Below are 23776 nucleotides of genomic sequence, written 5' to 3' on the forward strand. Positions count from 1 at the left end.
CTGTCCAACAAACAACACCTCACCTCCAGGAACCTCCAGTCGACCATGCCCACACCCTGTGCTGCAGCTCCTCATTTGACAACACATTTGGAAGCCAGAATGGCCATTTTGGATAATCCTGGAAGCAGTAGTTCCCATCTTTAGGTGGGGGAAAATCCCATCATGAGATTCCCTGCTGGACACTGGAACCTCATTTTCAGGTACTTCTCCAACATCAGGCTACTGAACATTGGGAGATTTGAATACTATATGATATGAGAATATAGATTTCTTTTCTTTTCTTTTTTCTCCATTTTGAAAATTTTTAAATTCTTATTTCTTTACTTTTCTTGCTCTATTTTCCTTTTGTTCACTGTTTCCTCGGAGTCTTTTTCTCCCTTTTCTCATGTTAACAACCAATTTCTTTTGATTACACTTTCACTCTTCCTATGATATAGAACTTTTATATATTTTTTTCTTAGCCCATTAACAGCTACATCCTACACCCCTCCCCATCCTCTTTGTCCTCCATTAGAAATTGCAGACCTTATTGCAAATCTATTTGTTACACTGTAGATAATTAAACTCATTCTGTCTATTATGACAATATTGATAACATCTTCATAGGGGCTATTTGGTTTAGAGCCGCATATTGTCTGTACTGGGTACTGCTAATATTGATCTCCCCCTTAAAGAAAAAGTTTTGGAAACCTATGGCGTCACTATAAGCCTATAGAGGGAAAACTACAATACCACAGATCCACACTGCTAAAGGGGTAGTTATGTGAACCACATGAAAAACAAGTGAAGAAAATGATCCAAAACAACAGAGATTCCATATTAATAGAATCCAGTGATAGCATGGTAGAAGAAATGTCAGAAAAGGAGTTCACAATATACATAATTAAAATAATTTGTGAAGCAAAGGATGAGATAAGAGAGCAAATGCAGGCAATGAGCAGTTGAAAGAGCAACTGCAGGAGGCAAAAGATCATTTCAACAAAGAGATAGAGATTCTCAAAAAACAAAAAGCAAACAAACAAACAAACAAACAAAAAAAAACCACACAGAAATCCTTGAAATGAAGGAGACAGTAAACCAAGTAAAAAACTCAATGGAAAACATCACCAACAGACTAGATCACTTAGAAGACAGAACTTCAGACAATGAAGACAAAATATTTAATCTTGAAAATAAAGTTGCCCAAACAGAGAAGATGATAAGAAATCATGAACAGAATCTCCAAGAACTATGGGACATCATGAAAAAAACAAATTTAAGAATTATTGGGATTGAGGAAGGCTAAGAGATACAAACAAAAAATGAACAAACTACTCAATGAGGTAATATTGGAATATTTCCCAAACTTGAAGAATGAAATGGAAAATCAAATTCAAGAGGCTTATAGAACATGAAATGCACAAAATCACAACAGATCCACACCAAGGCACATTATAGTAAAACTGCCTAACATACAAATTGAAGATAGGATTTTAAAGGCTGCAAGAGAAAAGCATCAGATTACATACAGGGGGAAACCAATACAGATATAAGCCAAATTTCTCAGCCCAGACTCTAAAACCTAAAAGGGCCTGGAAAAACATATTTCAAGCTCTGAAAGAACATGGTTGCTAACCAAGAATACTATACCCAGCAAAACTAATCTTCAGATTTGAAGATGAAATAAAATCCTTCCATGATACACAAGTTCAAAGAATTTACAAATAGAAAGCCTGCACTCCAGAATATTGTCAGCAAAATATTCCATGAGGAGGAAATGAAAAAGAAGAATGTAGGTCAGCAAAGGGAGGAACTACCTTAAAGGAAAAACCAATCAAAGGAGAAATCACATCAAGTTAAAAACCAAAAATAAGCCCAAATGACTGGGAATACAAATCATATCTCAATAATAACCCTGAACATTAATGGCCTATACTCATCAATCAAAAGACATAGACTGGCAGATTGGATTAAAAAGAAACACTTGACAATATGCTGTCTTCAAGAGACTTATCTCATGCATAAGAACATCCACAGACTAAAGGTGAAAGTATGGGAAAAAACCTACCATGCACAAGGACTCAGTAAAAATGTGGGGATTTCCATCCTTGTATCAGATAAAGTGGACTTTAAGCCAAAGATAATCAGAAGGAATAAAGAAGGAAATTTCTTATTGCTTAAGGGAACCATAAATCAGGAAGACATAATGATCATAAATATTTATGCCCCAAACAATGGTGCATCCATGTACATCAAACAAATCCTTCTCAATGTCAGGAATCAAATAGAATAAAACACAATAATTCTGGGTAACTTTAACACATCACTATCACCATTGAATAGATCTTCCAAACAAAAACTAAACAAAGAAACCATAGAACTCAGTAACATAATCATTAACTTAGTCTAAACAGATATATATAAAATATTTCATCCATCAATGAGTGAATACACTTTCTCCTCAGCAGCACATGTAACCTTCTTGAAAATACACCATATGTTATGCCACAAAACAGCCCTTATTAAATGCAAAAAATAGAGATACTACCATGTGTTTTATCAGATCAAAATGGAATGAAATTAGAAGTCAATGACAAAATAAAAAACAGAAATTACTCCAACAGCTGGAGACTAAATAATATACTATTGAATGATTTATGGATAACAGAAAACATTGGGGAGGAGAAAAAAATCTTTAGAAGTAAAAGAGAATGGTAATACAACATATCAAAATCTCTGGCACACTATGAAAGCAGTACTATGAAGAAAATTTATTGTGTGGAGCATATTCAATAAAAGAAGAAAAAGTCAACAAATAAACTGGCTAACATTGCATCTCAAAGCCGTAGAAAAAGAAGAACAGAAACACCAAAAGTAGTAGAAGATAGGAAATAGTTAAAATCAAAGCTGAAATAGATGAAATTGAAGCAAAAGAAACAATTCAAAAACTTGATGAAACAAAGGTTGGTTCTTTGAAAAAGTAAACAAAATAGACAAACCCTTAGTCACACTAACAAAGAGAAGCAGAGAGGAAAGTCAAATTTATAAAATTCATGATGAAAAAGGAAATACCACAACAGACACCACTGAGATACAGAGCTTAATGGGAAGCTACTTTGATCCTCCTGAATCATCCTCTTACATCACTGTGTTTATAGTTATGTACCACCATGCCCAGTCTCCCATCACTACTGTATTTTGTTTTGAGACAATGTCTGTGCAGACTGCCCAGGCTGGACTCAACCTTGCAATTCTCCTGCCACAGACTCTGGTCATTAGCCACCATGTTCAGCTATTTGTAGTTTTTTTTTTTTTTTTTTCCTTTGTACTAGACATTGAACCCTGGGGCACTTGACCTTAACCACTAAGCCACATCCCCAGCCTTTAAAAAATATTTTATTTAGGGGCAGGGTCTCACTGAGTTGCTTATGGCCTTGCCAATTTTCTGAGAATTGCTTTGATTGTGCAATCCTCCTACCTCAGCCTTACAAGCCAATGGGATTATGGGTGTGTGCCACCATGACTGGTTACTTTTTGTTTCTTGAGGAACCTATACAATTTTCCATAGTGGTTGCACTAATTTGTACACCCAGCAAGAGTGTGTTTTCTTTTCTCCACATCTTCAGCACCATTTGTTATTTACTGCTTTTTTAAAAATGGCCCTTCTAATTGAGATGACATGATATCTCATTATAGGTTTTCCTTGCATTCTCCTGAAAGCTAATAAATTGAACATTTGTGTATGAATTTATTGGCCATTTATATTTCTTATTTTGATAACTTTCTACTTAAATACTTTATCCAGGTTTGAATTGAATTCTTAGATTTTTGAAGTTCATTTCTCAGTTCTTTTCTTGTTGTTGGTATTAATCTAGCTTCCTGAAAATAACTGACAAATTTATCCCACATTGAAAAAAAATTCCCTCTTCACTCTTAGCTGTTTTCTTTGCTGTGCATCAGCTTTTTTATTTGCTGTAATCACATTTATTTTTTTTTTGTTTGTTTTTCCTTTGTGTTTTGGAGGTCATTAACTTTAATGTAAATCATTAACATTCCAAAATTATTTGCCCAAAGTATGAAATTATTTTCCCTATGCTTTATTTTATTTTCAGAGATTCAGCTCATAGGTTCAGGTCATACATTGAGGTCTTTCATTGGTTTTGAGTTGATTTTGTATGGGTTGAAAGATAGAGAGCCACTTTTATAGATTAGATAAAACCAAGACTGTAGATTATAGTATAAACCAAGATTAGCAATTGGGAAACATGAGTCTTCCAATTTTGTACTTTTATTAAAGTTTGTGTTGATTAAATACAATTCCCTGAACTTCCATATTAATTCTAGTGTCACCTTTAAATTTTTTGAAAAGGGATGGATGAGAGTTTGATAGGTTTGCATTGATGTGTAGAGCAAATTGGCACTCATCATTTAACATTAGATCCTCTAATCCACATGAAATTCCTGTTTATTAAGTTCTCAGATTTTTTTAATAAAATTTTCAACATATAGACTTGGAATTGTTTTGTAAATTAATTGCTAAATATTTATATCTTGATACTTCTATATATGGAAATTTGTACTTAATTTCGTGTTTTTGTGTTCACTGCTAATGTACAGAATATGACTTACTGAATGAATGAATTTATTTATTGGTGCCTTGGATTGAGCTCAGATTCTTATCACTGAGCTACACCCCAGCCTTTTTCTTTTCTTTTTTAAAGTTTTGAGACAGGGTCTCATATACTTCATTAGAACCTCACTAAGTTGCTGAGCCTGGCATTGAACTTAAGGGCCTCCTGCCTCAATCTCCTGAGTTGTTGAGCCACAGTTGTGTGCCACCACACCCAGTTCAAATTTATTTTTCATGCATTAGTTTTAGGTCCTACAACCATTCTGAACTTTTTACTCTAATCATTGTTACATAGATGACTTAGGATTTTCTATGCACATAGATAAACTATTTGTTAATATAGAAACATTTTGAAATTCTCATTTAGATGTCATGTATAGCTTCTTTGATTATACATTCTCTATCTGTTATAGGCATCTTTAGATTTTTCTATTAGTTTTCAAATCAGTTTTGGTAGCTTTGTTTCTAGGGATTTTTCTATGTCATCGAATGTATCTTATTTCTTGACACACAATTCTTCATAAAATATTATTAATGGCCTATAATGGTTAATTTGACTTGTCAACTTGATTGAATTAAGAGATGCTGATGATTAAAAGTCCTCTGGGTGTGTCCATGAGAGCATGTCTAGGAATGATTACTATGTGGGATAGTGAACTAAAGAGAAGTCCCTCCCTAATCATGGGAAGCCCTGCCCAATAGGATGGAGCAAAACTGGAAGCAGATGTAGATGTAAGGTCAGTTTTTCTTGAACAGATTCTTGATGGCTGCTTTGGTTGACTGAGGATATCAGACTTTCACTTCTTCACTCTGCCAGGGAATCTCCAAGTAGTTTCCAGAAGCCTTGGTTTCAGACTAGGGTAGCACTGTTGACCTTTCTTGTTCTGGGACTTCTGCCTCTTGAACTGCACAGCTGCTGTTTCTTCCAGTTCTCCAGCCTGCAGATGGCCATTGAGGATAATCCAGGTTTTGATCATGTAAGCCAATCTAATAAATCCCCATTTATAATCATACTTCTGGGTTGATTCTGTTCCTCTAGAGAACCCTGAATAATACATTGCTTTTTTGTCAATTCCATATTGATGAACTATTTTACTTCTGACTATGTTAATTTGAGTCTTTTTCACTTTTTTCCTGGATTTAATAATTTTTTCAATCTTTATAAACAATCAATTTTGGTGTCCTTCAATCTATTTTCTATTTTATCACTGCTCTGATCTTTGTTGTATTTACCTCCTTATGCTAATTTTAGGTTTACTTTGTTTTCTTTTTCACTTAAATTATAAAGTTAGATTATTCATTTGAAAGCTTCTTTAATAATGTAGGGTTTTATAGCTCTGACTTTCTGAGGAGATGACTGTCACCAGATAAATGTCCCAGTGCTGCATCAATGTAGAATGCTGACTTAACATCCCTTTGATATATGCTGAGGAGAGGGGTAACTGGGTCAAATATTGCCTCCATTCCAAGTTTTTGGAGAAATCTCCATACTACTTTCCAGAGTGGTTGTACCAATTTATAGCACCACTAGTCATGTTTGAGTGTACAGCTTTACCAAAATTTTTTCTTGCTTTTATTATTAATACTTGCCATTCTGACATGTGTGAGCTTATATCTCAATGTAGTTTTAATTTGCATTTCTCTAATTGCTAGAAATGTTGAACATTTTGTCATATGCTTTTGACTATTTGTGTTTTTTGAGATGAGTCTGTTCAGTTTCTTGTCTCTATTGATTGAATTACTATTAATTTTTCGGTAAGTTCCTTGAGATCTTGGTATATTCTGGAAATTAATGCCCCATGCAAGGTGCAGGTGGGAAAGGTTTTCTCCCATTTGACAGGCTCTCTCTTCATACTCTTGTTTCCCTTGTTAAGAAGAAGAGTTTTAGTCTTGTGCCATCCAATTTATTGCTTTTTCATTTTAAAGCTTGCACTTTAGGAGTCTTATGAAGGAAGTGAGTTCCTGAGCCAATATGTTTAAGTGTTGGAACAACATTTTATTCTTGTATGTGCATGGTTCCTGACCTAATTCCTAGGTCTTTGATCCACTTTGTGTTGATTTTTGTGCAGGGTGAGAGATAGGAGTTCAATTTCTGTCTACTACATTTGGATTTCCAGTTTTCCCAGGACCATGTGTTGAATAGGCTATCTTTCCTCCAGTGTATGTTTTTGGCATCCTCACCTAGTATGAGATAACTGTATTTATGCATTTTTGTCTCTTTGCCTTCTGTTCTCTTCCATTGTCTTCATGTCTGTTTTTGTGCCAATACCAAGCCATTATTGCTACTATAGCTCTATAGTAGAATTAAGAACAGGAATTGTGATGCCTCCAGTGTCACTGTTCTAAGAATCATTTTGCTAACACTGTGCCTCTTATTTTTCCAAATGAATCTCATGATGACTTTTCCTATATCTGTGAAGAACATCATTGGGATTTTAATAGCAATTGCATTAAATCTGCATAGAGCTTATTGTAGTATGGCCATTGTGATGTTAGTTTTACATAACCAAGAACATGATACATCTTTCCATATTCTAAGGTTTCTTTTAATTTCTTTCTTTAGTGTTCTGTATTTTTACTGAGGTGTTGCACCTCTTTTGTCATATTGAATTCCAAGTGTTTTATTTTATTTTTTTAACTGTGGTAAATGGGACAGTTTTCCTAAGTTCTCTTTCAGCTGACTCAATATTTGTGTATCATAATGCATTTGATTTATGTGTTTTGATTTTATATCTTGCTACTTTTCTGAACTGGTTTATGAGTTCTAGAAATTTTCTAGTGGAGTTTTTGGGGGTCTTCTAAATCTAGAATCATGTCATAGGCAAATAGAGATAGTTTGAACTGTTTTCCTATTTATAGCCCTTTAATTGCTTTCTTTTATCTGATTGTTCAGGCTAGAATTTCCAAGAGTGTGTTAAATAGAAGTGGTAAAAAAAGGCATCCCTACCCCATTCCTATTTTAAGAGGGAATGCTTTCAATTTTTCTCCATTTAAAATTATGTTGGCCTTGAGTTTAGAATATATATCTTTTACAATGTTGAAGTATGTTTCTACTATCTTGGTTTTCTGGTACTGAAAGGATCCTAAATTTTGTCAAATGATTATTGTGCATCTATTGATAACTATGTGATTCTTGTTTTTAACCTATTGATATGATGAATTATGTTTATTGATTTCCATGTGATAAATCCACCTCATTTCCCTGTGATAAACCTCAATTGGTCTATCATTTTAATATGCTTTTGTTTGTAATAGGCGAGTATTAATTTTTCTTGAATTTATTCATCACGATTATTGGCCTGTTTTGCTTACCTTGATGGATCTTTGGTTTCAGTAAAGGGTGATATTAGCTTCATAGTATGAGTTTGGAAATGTTTCCTTATTTTCTATTTAATGGAATAATTTGAGGAGGACTGGTGTTAGTTCTTTAAAGACCTTGTTGAACTCAAATGAGGCTCTCTCTGGTTCTGGGTTTTTCTTTGTAGGTATTCTTTGATGGTGCCTTCAATTTCATTGCTTGATATTTATTTTGTTACATTTTCTGTGTTCTCCTGATTCAATTTGTTTAGGTACTATGTCTCTAGACATTTGTCAATGTCTTCAGGATTTTCTCCTTTATTGGAGTATAAATTTTCAAAATAGTATTTTGTTTTATAAATTTTTATTTCAGGAGTGAATGTCATAATATTATGTTTTATTTTTTTAAACAGTTTTGTCATTGTAGACGTGCAGAATGCCTTTATTTTATTTATTTATTTTTATGTAGTGATGAGGATCAAACCCAGAGTTACATGTGCTAGGCAAGCACTCTGCCACTGAGTCACTGCCCCAGTCCCATAATATTTTCTTCATAATTTTCAGTAATTTGAGTTCTGTCTCTCTTTGTAATTGTTAGCTTGGCTAAGTGTTTATCAATTTTAGTTATTTATTCAAAGAATCAACTTTTTTGATTTTCATGAACTCTCTTGGTTTGTTTCAATTTCATTGATTTGTGGCTCTGATTTTTAATTATTTTTTGCCTTCTGTTTTTTATTTTATTTTTTTTTTTTTTTTTGCGGTGCTGGGGATTGAACCCAGGGCCTTGTGCTTGCAAGGCAAGCACTCTACCAACTGAGCTATCTTCCCAGCCCATGCCTTCTGCTTTTTTGATGATTTCTCTTATACCAAGGACTTTGAGGTTAAATATTAAGTTATTTATTTGTGGACTTTCTATCCCTTTAGTGAATGAGTTCAATGCAGTGAACTTTCCTTATAGAACCGCCTTCATAAACAGATGAGGTAGACCAGTTTCATTTTAAAGCACTGTCCCCCATATGGAGATAAACTCCTTTCACTTATTCCCTATGATACAGTTACAAAAACACTGAATATTACAATAAATGTTAATGGATAACAAAAGAGACAAATATAGAAACTAGCCTACATCAGATAATCTGGCACCAAAATACTCTTATGGCATGCTTCCTACAATTGTTCTTTATCCTAACTTCTGTTGCCCCCCCCCCATGCCACCCAAGCAGCCAAACCATCTTTAATACCGTGAAGCATCATCAGTCATGTTTAGATACTTTGAAACCCAAACTGAAACAATGGAGAGAGACACAGTTTCTCGCATGAGTTTCAGACCCTTTTGCAGTATTTCATATGATTAGTTTGATTCATTCTTTTATTTTCCAGGTTGAGTGTTTACTAGACATTCTAATAGGGCTGAAGATGAAGTGATAGAAAACCTCTACCTTTGCCCTCATGGTGTTGTGTTTGGTGATCTACAGGTTTTTTTGTTTGGTTGGTTTTTTTTTTTGTTTTTGTTTTTTTTTTTTTTTGCAGTGCTGGGGATTGAGCCCAGGGCCTTGTGCATGCGAGGCAAGCGCTCTACCAACTAAGCTATATCCCTGGCTCTTTATTTATAGGTTTCTGCAGAAGTCAATGGAGGATCATGCTTCTGTCCTGAATAATTTTTATGATTTTTTTTCTTTTTTTATTAAGATTTATAAATTTACATACGGCAATATTGTTTGATTCATTCTGTTATTTTTTTCCCTCCCCCCCCACCCCTATGATTTTATCAAATGTCATCTTCTATTCATTTCAGTCCGCACCCAAATGCTGAAATTACAGAAATGTCTCAGTTGCCACTTGTACTTTGGTTGGAGTGGGGTTGATGATCAGCTCTCTTGGATGGCCTTAGTGTCCTTAATTCTAATTATCAATATCACAGATAAATCCAACAAACACTTTGAGAGGATGTTTTTCATTTTCTTTTTTCTTTTTTTTTTTTCTTTTCTTTTTTTTTTTTTTTTTTTTTTTTTTTTTTTTGTGGTGCTGGGGATCAGACCCAGGGCCCTGTGCTTAACCCAGGGCCCTGTGCTTGCAAGGCAAGCACTTTACCAACTGAGCTATCTCCCCAGCCCCAAGAGGATATTTTTCTATTAAAGCATGTTGTGTGTTTACTCATAGCATTGCATTAGGCATCATGGCCTAATGGTCATAATCTCTGGATATCTTAGGACTCCAGAAGGACTCCTTTGGCCCTGGGAATTTTTATTGTATGTACTCCACCCAGGGATATTGATGGGACATCTCTTCCAACCTAGGAATTTCTGAAAGTTGGATTAAGGCCAACTTGGACCAAGGATGTGCAGGGTCTTAAGTCAAGTGTGAGGTCAGAGAACAAGACCCTGTTTCTCTCATATCTTTTGTGTCTGGGATGGTCAAACTCAGCTCAGTATGTGCATTAGTGTGACTAGAAAGGGGCATGTGATAGAGGGGATACCTAAGGTGGAATAAAAGAGCAGAAGGTTTCTTCCACCTGAGTCATCCTCATAAACACCCATACCTGGGGATACTACACAAAGTCCTAGCTCTGTAGTCTGTCCCCTCTTCAATTTTGATTCCTCATGGCAGATTTACAGAGTTCCTATGGGTACTTACTACTTCCATCAAACAGAACAAAATGATAGACTCCATTGTATGTTATTTTTAAAGTGTTTCTCATAATATTTTCTATTAATGTATAGCTCATTCAAGCCTATTTTTTTCTTGTATTCTAGAAGTGTGCTATATTTCACTATTTGAATGCAAGGAGGGTAATTGCCCATTGGGTTATTGATTACTGATTTCACTACATGTAAAAATTTTGGGGCAATTTGATTTTGCCTTCCAAGTGGATGTTGTGGATACATAAGGAATGTTTTTTTTTTTTTTTACAAAGAACTACCTTCATAGTATCCCATAGATTTTGACATGTTATATCATTATTCTCATTTACCTTAATTCATTTTTTAATTTCATCTGTGATTTCTTCTGCTATCCAGTAGTCATTCAGTAGTATATTATTTAGTCTTGTGGTATAAGAGTAGTATCAATTTTTATTACATTGTTGATTTCTAGTTTCTTTTCACTATGAAGTAATAGAATGCAAGGTATTATCTCTTCTTTTCTATATTTTCTAAGAGTTGTTTTTGACCTAAAGTATGGTTGAATTTAGAGAAGGATATCTGTGTGTGATGAGAAAAAAAGTGTATTCAGTCACTGATGGATACAATATTCTATATATGTCTTTTAAGTCTAAATTATTAATTATGTTTCTTAGTTCTCTAACTTCTTTATTTAGTTTTTGTTTGGAGGATCTATCCAGTGATTAGAGAGGTGTGTTAAAGTCACCTAGTATTATTGCTGTGGTCTGTTAGATTCTTGAAATTTAGAAGAGTTTGTTTGATGTATGTAGATGCTTCACTGTGGCATAAATATTTATGATTATTATGGCTTATTGATGCATAATTCCCTTAAGCAGTATAAAGTGATCTTCTTGGTCTCCACTGATTAACATTGGCTTGAATTCACTTTCTCTGATATGAGGATAGAAATCTGTTATTTACAAGATCCATGTGAATAATGTGTTTTCTCCCATCCTTTTCCCTTCAGATTGTGGATATTTGTCTATGTGGTTAGTTTCACAGAGACAGCATATTGTTGGATTTTGTTTTTTAAGATGCCACCCTCTGTCTTTTGATTGATGAGTTAGCCATTTACATTCAATGTTGTCATTAAGAAATGAAATTTATTCCCTATCATTTTGATTTATTTCTGGTTTTCAATTTCATTTAGTTTATCCTTTGACCATTCATCTAGTGTAGCTTCACCCTCTTCTGATTTTCATTTTTATTCTCCATTTGTTCTTCATGAAATGTTTTATTAAGTATGTTTTATAGTGCTGGCTTTCTAATTGTGAATTATTCTAAATTTAGTTTATGATGGAAGGTTTCTACTTCATCTTCAAACCTGAAACAATATTTCTAGATATAGTTTCATTGGTTGGCATCTATTTTCTTTCAAAACTTGGTATATATTATTCAATGACTTAGCTTTTAGTGTCTAAGTTGGTTTACCTCTCAGTGTTATCAGGTGTTTTTTTATGGACACTTTAAAAATTCTACTCTTTCTCTGTATGTTGGGTCTTTTCATACTTATGTGTCCTAAGCTGGGTTTGTTCTAACTTTTTATGTATGCCTCTTGTATTTGATTTCCCATTTTATTCCTAAACTTCGAAAATTTTTTCTGATAGCTTTTTAAAAATGTGTATTCCTTTAGTTTATATTTCCAAGCCTTCATCTACTCTGATGCATTGTAAACTTGGCCCTTTCATATTATACCATATTTCTTGAAAATTGTGTTCATGATCTCCTAATATCTTTTCTCCATGGTCCACTTTATTTTCAAAATTATATATTTTGTCATTGTTGCCTGAAACTCTCTCTTCCATGTTGTGGGGTCTGTTGATGATTCTTTCCATTAATTTTTAATTTGGTTTATTGATTCTTGCACTTTGAAGATTTCTAATTGATCCTTCTTCAGAATGTCTATCTCCATATTGAAGTGATTTTAACTTCTTGTATTATATCTCAGATTTTATTCCTTTTATCATTTTTACCTCATAGATCAGTTTAACCTCCACTGTGATATCAATGTGGTCTGTTGTTAAGGTATTCTGTATTGTGTGGGATGGTTTGTTCCCTTGCTTTTTGATATTATTTGTGTGTCCACCCATCTATCCAGATGGATCTGAAGCAGCAGAATTTCTACACTATGAGGTTATAATATGCATGTAAGTCTCTAGTACCTTACAGATTAGAGTGGAGCACAATAACTTCAACAATCTTTGCAAAAAATAGCAAGAGACTAGGTATCTATTTCCTATCATGATTCTACAATGTAAGCAGAAATAGTAGGATCAGCAATTTCCATCAGAAAAACAGTAAATAATCATAGATTATGTGTAGCATAAAATGAAACAATAGGTATTCTCTATGACTTACCCCATATAATTGCATCTATAGCATCAGTGGTGAGAACTGGCATCATATAAACCAATTACTGTTGAGATGTGTTAATGATAAAATAATTAAGAGAAAAGAAGAGATACGAGGGTAGTAAAGTGTGGGATGGGGGGTCTTGTCCATCACTGCTTGTGTTTCTCATGGATACTGCCCTTCCTGGCCTCCTGGAGTCAGTTGCTAAATGACACACAGAAGGTGCTCAAAATGTGCTGAACTATATGCTAATAAAGTATTATCATCAGCTGCACTGTGTAAACAAAAATAATGATTCTCAGAGTTGAGCACCATGGTCCAAGTTCCACTGGTGATGTGAAGCCCTGAAGTGACCAGACCATTGTCCCTCAGTCTAAGCAGTGTTCATGACGACAGCCAACTCTATAAAACCCTTTTCCTTCATTTCAGACAGAGTTTTCAAGAAGTGGCAGAGTAGCCAGGTGGGTCATGTGGTGGCAGGTGTAGGAATGAATTTGATTGAAGAACATGGCTAATCAAGAACAGAGACATCTGGGATACTACAGGATGTTGCTGCGATTATTCAAGACAAACCACCACTGAGATTTGTGGTGTAGATCCTGTGAGGTGGGTAAGGTTGACTCTCTGAGGTGCGTATGGAGTTCTGAATGAGTTGTGCAGAAATAATCTATGAGGGTTGTCAGAGTGTTTTTGAGTGACAATGCTGACTCCATTGTGTAGAAAGGGTCCTTTGAAGTGAGTAGTGAGATATCTCTCAGATGTATATGAAGAACATCCCAAATTATAATGGGAGGATAGTTTGAGGAGTGTAGAGAAAATCTCTTAAGTGTTCAAGGAAGGCACCCAAAGGAGTATCGCAAGGGTTCTCTGAAGTGTATAGGTACAGCTCTTGATGGTATTCAGGGCAGGATTGTTGAGAAGTAGTGAGGTCTGTTTGAAATGTGTACTTTGGGTTTTCTGAGGTGTGTAGGAATGGCATTCTGAGATTTGTATGGAAGGCTATATAAGATGTGAAGGGAGCACTGTTTGGGTTGCATAGTGTGAGTGATCATAGGTGACTATAAAGGACACAAGGTACATAGGGACAACCCTCTAATGTGAAGAGTGAGAACCTTTTGAGATAAGTAGGGAGAACACACAGCAGTTTACAGGAGGGCACTATGAGGTGTGTAACAGGGCTTTCTGAAATGTAAAGTGAGGGTTTGCTGTGGTGTGTAGAGAGGCTGTATGTGATGTGTACTGAGGGTTCTCTGAGGTGAGTAGGAAGAGCCTTGTGAGGTTGTAGGCATGGTTGTAGTGTGGATGAAGTGTCTCTAAGGTGTGTATGGAAAGCCTTCTGCAGTGTGTAGAAAGAGCACTCGGTATGAGTAGGGAGTGCATTCTGGGGCATGAACAGAGGTGATTGTGGTGTGTAGAAATGGTTCTCTGAGGTGTAAATTTAGGGCTCACTGAGGTATGTAGGGAGGGCCCACTGAAGTATGTAGGTTGGCTTTATGAGGTGGGTAGCAGGACTTATTGATGTGAAAGTGCAGTTTCAGGTAAGTAAGAGTTGTTTGAGGTAAACTGGGAGGGTCTCAGCGGTGAGTAGAAAGGACTTTCTCAGGTGTGTATGGAGGACACTGTAACATAGTAGAAAGGACTCATCCACATGTGTAGATACTGCCCTTTAAAGTGATGAGATTTCTAATATGATTAAATGGGAAAACTGAGGTATAAAAAAAGTGCTGTATGAGTGTGTAGCAGGGCTATCTAAAGTGTGAAGGAAGGACTTTCTGAGCTTTGTAAAGATGCTGTGTGTGGTTTGCAGTGAGGGTTTTCTGAGGTGTGTAGGAATGACATGAAGAGAGTAAGAATTGCTCAATGAGGTGTGTAGAAAGCATCCCTACATTGTGTATGGATGGCACTGCACGTGTGTAGGAAGGGCTTTCTTATTTGTGAAGGGGGGGCACTGTGTTATATGATTAGTAGTCTCTGAGCTGAGTAGGGACTGCTGTCTGAGCTTTGTAGTGTAGGTCCTCTGAGGTGTGTAGGAGGGGATCTTTAGGGGTTTTAGAGGGTTTTTGACTAAGAGTACTAACTCAGTTATGTAGAAGAAACCACTGATGTGATTAGTGAGATCACTCTGAGATGAGTAGGTAGAATATATTGAGTTGTGATGGGAAGACATTTTTGGGGACAGTAGAAGAAATCTCTGAGGTGTTCATGGAAGGCAATCAAAGGAGTATTGCGAGGGATCTCTGAGGTGTGTAGGTACAGCTCTCAGTGGTGTGAATAGAGGAATTTGTGGTGACTGAGTGTCATCTGAGATGTGTACTTAGGGTTTTCTGAAGTGTGTAGGATGAGCATTCTGAGTTGTGTATGGAAAACTTTCTGAAATGTGAGAGGAGGACACTTTGGAGTTTGTAGGGAAGACTCTTTGGGTGTCTAGAGTGGGAGTTCCCATTTATTTAGGATTGCTCAATTAGGTGTGGAGGAAGAGTCTCTAAGGTGTGCATGGATGGCACTTTGAGGTGTGGAAGAAGTTTCCTTTTTGAGTAGGGAGGGATCATTTAGGTATGTAGGGTAATTACTTTGAGGTGCATAGAAAGTGGTCTTTGAGGTGTGAAGGGAGAGCTTTCTTAGGTGTGTAGTGGGGGTTCTCTGAGGTCTATAGGGAGGGCACTTTGAAGTGTGTTGCAGGACCTTATGAGGTGTGTAGGAGAATTTCTTGAAGTCACTGGAGTATTTCCTTAAGTGAGGAAGGAGAGTTTTTGCAAAATATGGGGAAGGCCTGTGTAGGAAAACAAAAGGGCTCTGAGGTGTGCAGTGAGGGCTCCAGATGTGTGTAGCAATGATGATTGATATGAGTAGGGAGGGCTTTCTGAGGTGTGTAGAAAGGTGACATTGTGTACAAAGGACTTTCTGGGGTGTGTAGGAATTGTTCAATGAGGTAGAGAAAAACCCTGTCTAGGGTGTATAATGATGGCCCTGTGTAGGAAGGGCTTTCTGACCTGTGAAGGGGGCTCAGTGGTGCATAGGTTGGAGTCTCTGAGATAAGTAGGGACAGCTGTCTGAGCTTTATAGTGTAGGTCCAATGAGTTGGGTAGAGAATGTTTTCTGAGCTGTGAAGAAGGACTCTCTGATGTTTGGAGGGACTGTTTTTGAGGTTAGTAGTGAGGACTTTCTGACATTAATAGTGAGGGACCTCTGGTCTCTGAAGGACATTCTGAAGTTTGTGTAGAAGGCTCTCTGAAATTGTGAAGATCTTGCTGGTATGTATTGGGTGGGCAATTCAAGATGTTTAGAAATTGCTCATTGAGTTGTGGAGGAAGTCTGTCTATATTGTGGATTCTATGGCCCTCTGAGGTGTTTAGGAAGAGCACTTGATGTGATTAGAGAGGATTTTATGAGTTGTGTAGGGAGGTGTCCTTGAGTTGTGTACTAATGGCTTCCTGAGGTGTGAAGGGAGGACTCAGAGCTGTGCAGAGAGATGTACTTGTGAGTACAGAGGTCTACATGAGGTGTGTAGGCAAGTTTCTTTGAGGAATGTAGAATGGGCTGAGTTGAGAAGGGAGGGCTTTCTAAGGTATATCAGAAGTGCATGCTCAGGAGTAGATTGAGGACTTACTGAGGAATGTAGGGGCATCTCTCTGAGTGTATAGACTTGTCTTGAGGTGAGTAGTGAGGACTGACTGAGATGTGTAGGGAAAGCACTCGTGTATATGGAGGAATCTTTGCAGCTTGTAGGGAGTGGCCTGTGAGCAGTGTAGGGAGGGCTTTATGACATGTAGGAGGGCTCTATTAGGTGTGTCAGAGGATGCTTTGACATGTGTGGGTGGGCCCTCTAAGGTTACGAGAAATGGTTCACCAAGGTTTATAAGAAGGGTGCACTCTAGTGTTTAAAAATGGCTCAGTGAGTTGTATATGGAGGAACTTCTGAGGTGAGTAGTGAGAGTTCACTGAGATGAATAGGTAGGACACACAGATATTTCACGGAGGCCCCTATGAGTTGTGTGTGGAGGGTTCTCTGAAGTCTATAGGAGGTCTTCATAAGGTGTGAAGGAGGGCACTTGGCCAAGCTGGGAGTGTGCCCTTAAGTGAATAAGGAGGGCTAATTGAGGTGTATGGGAACATCCTCTCTATAGAATAGAAAGGGCTTCCTGAGGTACATAGGCAGTTGAGTTTGAGGTGTGTACTAGAGACTCTGAGGTGTGTAGGGAAATCCTTTGATGTATGTATGGAGAGCACTCTAAAGTTTGTAGCAGGGCTCCATAATGTGAGTGGGAATGTTCCCTAAGATGAATAAGGAGGACTAGTTGAGGTTTATGTGGAAGACTTCTGTGGTGAGTAGAAAGGGCTCACCATGGTGTGTAGGTTCTGTCTTCTAATATGAATAGTGAGAGATTTCTGAGATGAGTAAAGAGGAAACACTGAGTTTTGAAAGGAGGGCTCTACTTGATGTATAGCAGGGCTCTCTGAAGTGTGTAGGGTTTGCTCAATTATGTGCAGAGGAAGCATCCCTAGGGTGTATATGGATAGCCATGTGAGGTGTGTAGAAATGGTTTTCTGAGGTATGAAGGAAGGGATCTGTGATGTGTGGGTGGGAGCCTCTGAGGTGAGTAGGGAGGGCTTTCTGATCATTTTACTGTAGAATCTATGAAGTGTGTAGGGATGGCTCCCGGAAATGTGAAGATTGGACTGTCTGTGGTTTGGAGGGAAGGTGCTCTGTGGTGTTTAGTTTCTGTCATCTAATATGAATAGTGAGAGATTTCTTGGAGAAAACTCCAAGATGAGTAGGGTGGGCTTTCTGATTATTGTGGTATAGTTTCTCTGAGGTGTGCAGAACTGCTCTCTCAGATGTGAAGATAGGGTTTTCTTGAGTGTATATGGAGGGCTCACTGAAGTATGTAGTGAGAGTCATCTGAAATATGTGGGAGGGCCCTTTGATGTGAGAGGGCGTGCCTCCTGAGGTGCATAAGGAGGGTTATTTGAGCTGTATAGGGAAGGCCTGTGGTGAGTAGAAAGGACTCTCTGAGGTGTGTGATGGTTCTCTAAGGTGAATAGAAGGGCATTCTGAGATGTTTAGTGAGAGCTTGCAGAATAGACTGAGAATTCACTGAGGTGTATAGGGCATGCTATTGGGGTGAGTAGTGAGGGCATTCAGAGATGTGTAGGGAGGGCACTCTGAGATATGTTGGGAAGGATCTGTGCTTTGTAGGTAAGAAGCTCTAAGCTGTGTAGGGAGGGCTCTATGATGTGTGTAGAAGGGCTCTATGAAGTGTGAAAAAGGGCTCCTTCAGGTGTGTTGGAGGGCCAAATTCAGTTAATAACTGCAGTTAATATCTCCCTAATAGGGAGGACTCCCTGAGGGGTATGTGGAAGGCAATCTTAGGAGAGCACGAAGGGCTCAGTGGAGTGGGCTCTGAAGGGACTTTTGAGATGAGTAGTGAGAGTTCACTGAGATGAGTATTAAAGATGTTGAAGGAACGACTGTCTGAAATATGCTGGAAGGCTGTATGAGGTGTGTAGGCAGGCTCCTTGGTGTGAGTAGGAGGGCTCCCTAAGAGGATTAAGAAGGGCTCTTGGGTGTATAGGGAAGGCCTCTGTTTTGAATAGAAAATGCACTGTGAAATGTACTGAGGGTTCTCGGAGATGAGTAATAGGGCACTATGAGGTGTTTAATGAGGGTTTGCAAATGAGTAAAATGAGGACTCAGTGAAGATTGTAGGAACATCTTTCTAAGGTGGCTTAAAATTGCTGTTGGAGTAATTAGTGATCCCCAAAATGTGTATGGGGGTACACTGAGTTGTGTCATGAGGGAGAGCTTAGGTTTGTAGAGATGGGCCTCTAAGCAGTGTAGTGAGGTCACTATGACATGTGTACAAGGGTTTTATGAGATGTGTCAGAGGGCTACTGGATGTCTGTGGGAGGGCCACCTCAGGTAATAAGGTAGGGCTCACTGAGGTATTTATGGAGGGCAGTTTGAGTTGAGCAAAGAGGGCCCAGTGAGTTGTGTATAGAGGCACTTTTGAGGTGAGTAGTGAGTTGGTTCTTTCTAAAAATAGTTTTAGTTGTAGATGGACACAATACCTTTATTGTATTTATTTTTATGTGGTGATGAGGATGAAACCCATTGCCTCACGCATTCCAGGCAAGTGCCCTACCACTGAGTCACAACCCAGTTGTAGCATTGATTCTTTAGTGACTGACAGTTCAGCTGCAATAATATCTCCAAGGTTTATGAGATACTCCCTCAGGCATTTATGTTTCTTTTCCAGGCTGAATAATATTTCAAGGTGTGACCAGACCACATTTTGTGTATACATTCATATGCTTTTGAGCATTGACTTGTTTTCAATGTAGGTAATTATTAGTAATGCTACTATGAGAATTGGTGTACATATTATAAAATGAGTCCCTTCGTTCAATTATATTTTGGCAGATCAATAAAAAGACATCTGGTGGATCACTTGATAATGAATGGCATTGAATATTGACATATTTAGCTGGACAAATTACAGCTAACTGGAGCATTTACTTAAAAAGTACTTTACACTCAATGTATTTATAAGTGGTTAACCCATGCCTTGAAGGTGACACACAATTCATAAGAATCACTTGCTGATACAAACAAGATATATTGTGCCTTTGTATTAAATCAAAAAGGTCCATTATTGACATTTCTATGACTTTTTTCACATGTTTCATAGTAAACAAATTTAACAAAACATGCATATATCCACATTGATTTAATTCAGAGAACATATATTCTATGCCATGATTTATTGTTCAGAAGCCAGTATACTGGCAGATTAGGAGAATTTGTTTATCACTTAGTAGTTAAATATGTACTATCTTCCCCCAAAACCATTTCAACAAGTGAATAATTTGTTTTTCAGTACAGAGGAGCAGAAAAGGACTTGTTGTGGCATAGCCACTTGCCACCATCATTTGGATAGAATGACAAACAGGGTCATTGTTCCACATAGTTCTTGAAGAAGAGAAGATGCAGTCCAAACAGTACATGAACACAAAGAAACTCATGAGAAGAAGGATGTTCCAGGTGGCCCTCTGTACAGGGGATGCTTTTGGAGAAGGGCAGGTACTGTGAAGTTGCTGGATGTGCCTCTTATGCCTGACCAAGAGCGTCACCATGTACCCACTCGAGAGGGCCATGAGCCCTATAAGAAAGACATCCCGGAATGCACCTAGTATAAAAAATAAATGCCTAAGGAAGTAACTCATTGGTAAAATCATGCAGGATTCAGTAATAAATATAAGACCATGTGAAGTCACATTGGGGATGACAGTAGAAGAGAATGAGAAGTGAGCACTAAAGGACATATAGAAGACCCACAGGAACACAAGGGAACACAAAATCTGATGTGGAGGTTTATATTTGAACTTTGCCAGGCAGGAGCTTCTGGGGCTGAGGGTGATGGCCTGGAGGACACTCAGCAGGCAGGTGGCACAAATTGAGAGGCCCCTCAAAAACTTGTATAAATAGATTAATGCGTTACATTTTATGTAATCCCAAATACTCTGAGAAACAAAAACATCTGTAGTTATGAACCCCATAATTATCAGCATCCCTATGTGGATTAAGGCCAAGAGACAAATGATGAGGTCAGTGGGCTTCAGCCTGTGCTGGAGAAGGAATGTGAAGATGCGGAAGAGAAGAAGGATGGTGTTGGCTGAGATCCCAATGCCAACTTCAGAGAAGAATGCATATCTCATACTAATAAAATCATATAGTTGGTTGGTCACTTTCATCTTATAGGCAAGAAATCACATAGTGTATATCTTAGGAGAAAATGAAGAAAAAGTCTTTATTTCAAATAATATCACTGTCATGAATTTCAACCTACACTCTTACCATCAGGAAATGGTAGTACACACACCCTTTTCTCACTTCAGCCCTCAAGTCTTTCTGACACACTCCACGTTCCATTTTGCTAATAATACCAAATCATGTCAAAGTATGTAAATACTTTTGGACTCCCACTGTACATGAGCTTTTTTATACATTCAGAATTACCATTTAGTTTTGAGAATAGTTCACTTATAATCTCACCTTGAGATTTTCCAGGATAGTGTCTTACTTGTTTTTCATCTTTCTCTTCTTGATTAAGCACCAGGTACACATGGAAACTCTACAATTTTTGGTGAATTCAAATGGGAGGATTGCATAATAGTAGAGAATTCCAGCACTCTCAAGAAATTAATCTCAATGGAGTAGTTGTACACCTAACTATATTATTTCAGTGCTGTCTATTCTGGTTTATAACCAGATGTAATATCCTTAATACAACTGACCCAGTATTAAGAGGTATGCCCTCTATGATACATTTTTTGAAATTTACTTTATAATTTTTCATTGAGTTTAAGTGTGACCTTGATGCTAAATATGACCATCTCATCTATACAATATGAGCAGTCATTTTGCCTGTCTTCTAGACAGGTTAGCCATTATATTTAAATTTTTCAGTTCTTCATACCCCTGACTTGGGAGATTATCTCGGTTATTTTAATAATGACCACCTCTTTTGCTGCCTCAATAAAATCTCCATAATGTTAGAACTTCTTAACAATATGTTGAGAAAGATCTCTGGTGGTATTTTAGGATTATGTTTGAATTCCAATATAGCTTTACATCTTAGATTTCTGTTATTATAGAATAACTATTCTATGTGAGTCAAGTCCAGTTATCAAATATTACTAAGAATATATCCTAGTGTTTTCCCCTCAGTCATCTAGAGTCAGAGTGGTTAGTACAGTCACAGTTAAAATAGATTCAGAATCATTCCATTGTAAGGTTCCCACTAGAGAAAAAGCATTGGATCCAAGACTAAAAGATCTACCTCCTAAAAAGTTCAAATTTTCTTCTCTTTTAAGTAAGCAGTTCTCCAGATCAGAGGCCCAAGAAGAAATGATACAGAAATTTGATGTCAACCTACTGGTGGAATATTTTCTCTACATGACATTTTTGTGCTTTAATTCAAGTGTCTAAAATAGTAGGTACCTACTTTAAATTATTTACAGCCACATACTGAAAAATAATAATCATCAGAAAATCATGCATGTGAGGCTAAATCATTTCAGAACTCTTTGAACTGTAGACCTATAAGGCAAGATATTAAGAAAAACCAGAAAAACTATTCATGAACATGGAACACCATATAAAAATCTGAAGTGATGTAGATACTTCATTAAAACATTAAATTGTTGATTTTTCTTTATTTTAATTTTTACTTGGAATCTACTAAATGTTCTTGGATATGGGACCTAGCATTATCATTTAAGAGTGTAGGTGTATAATGTGTATATAGTGTGTAGTGATCAAATCAGGACAATTTCCATCTTCTCCAATATTATCATTTTGATAATTGAAACCTATATACTGTTGTGGTTAATAGGAGTTGTATAAGTAATTGTCATAGACTATAATCACCCTATTATGATATAAAACCTAAGAGTTAGTTTACCCTGTTAACTATTTTTAGCATTCCTTACCCACCATCTCATTTCTTTTCTTATCATAGATCTAGGAAACTTTTCTTTTCTCAACTTCTGTGTGATCAAGTTTAGTTTCAATGCATGAGTGCCAACAAACATTATTTGTGGAAAACTAAAACTCTCTACCACCAATAGGAAAAGTCAGTCTTATCCCCAGTTAATGAGATAAAATTTTCTGCTTTTACTCATTCAGTGTTTTGTTGTTGTCTCCAAAGATAAGTCCAGAAAAAAAATAGAAGATATAAATCAATTGTCCATATGTCTAAGCTTTTAGGGGTCACATTTGATCAATAGGATATAGTTCTCTTATTTTGTGACATCTGTGTATATTTAAATGGCTTATGCTCATTCTTATAAATTTATTTCACATATCAAGTGTGAATATATTCATGGCATATGTTTAAATGGATACATATTAGTATGGGTTAAATAACTTTAAATAATTGTACTAGGCCAGGTGCTGTGGCAAATGCCTGTATTGCACTGACTCAGGAGTCTAAGTTAGGAGGATTGTAAGTTGAAAGCCAGCTTCAATAACTTAGCTATACCCTAAAAACTTTGTGAGACCCTACCTAAAAATTTTATGAAAGGGCTGGTGATGTGGCTCAGTGTTTAAGTGCCCTGGATTCAATCCTTGGTACTAAGAACAGACAAACAAACTTTAAAAATTGCCTTCTCTGAAAACACACACAAAAATGTATTATAAAACAAGAGCAAAACATGCATTCTATGATATCATTTCTGTGAGTGACTTACAAGATCTGCTTTAATTAGTTTTAATCTTTGGACATTAAAAAAAACATTTTAACACTCATTGAATGATATTTTTTAATCACCTGTGACTCAAGGCCATTGGATGACATAAGTTCAGTATGACCAGGGATTTTTTATTTCTACAAACATGAGTAATGAAATGCAGGAGTGTACAGTGCCATGAATTTGCAATAATATTCAGGAATTCATGGATTTCTTTGTTCATTGCCTTATAACCATTGGAAAATTGTTTTCTGAAAGTGTCTGTATTAATAGCAGGAAAAACACTCTCTGCTGATGTTGTGCATCAAAAGGACACATTTTGTGTAATCCTAAGCACAACTAATTCTCCTTGTAATGCCAGGAGAAAATACAGAAAAATACTTTTCTTGTCATTCTGCTATCTCCAATTTTAAACAACATTCATATCACTAAATGAGGCGCATCAATTATGTATAATTAAAATTATGTAAAAATTTTACAGTAAGTATTATAAAGAAAGGTTCATAGTAGTGTATGCTAATGTACAATTATTGTTAGAAAGCATTCTGGGCAATGGGAATCATTCATACAAACAATATAAGAAAAACCCTGAGACACATTCCTTCCC

At 36.7% G+C, this 23776-nt stretch overlaps 1 protein-coding gene across 1 annotated transcript; it reads right to left on the reverse strand.

Moving 5' to 3' along the window:
• Positions 1-19632: 19632 nt before the first annotated feature.
• Positions 19633-21207, reverse strand: LOC306650212 (vomeronasal type-1 receptor 90-like). The gene has a single exon (XM_079122062.1). It carries the CDS (start codon positions 20668-20670, stop codon positions 19738-19740), a length of 933 nt encoding a protein of 310 aa, XP_078978188.1. The 5' UTR covers positions 20671-21207; the 3' UTR covers positions 19633-19737.
• Between the last annotated feature and the right edge of the window lie 2569 nt (positions 21208-23776).

Source organism: Sciurus vulgaris (genome assembly GCF_902686455.1).
Source record: "Sciurus vulgaris genome assembly, chromosome: 19".
Classification (NCBI taxonomy): Eukaryota; Metazoa; Chordata; class Mammalia; order Rodentia; family Sciuridae; genus Sciurus; species Sciurus vulgaris.

Coding starts and splice junctions, on each gene's coding strand:
- LOC306650212 (XM_079122062.1), bottom strand. CDS start 20,670: ATGAAAGTGACCAACCAACTATATGATTTTATTAGTATGAGATATGCA.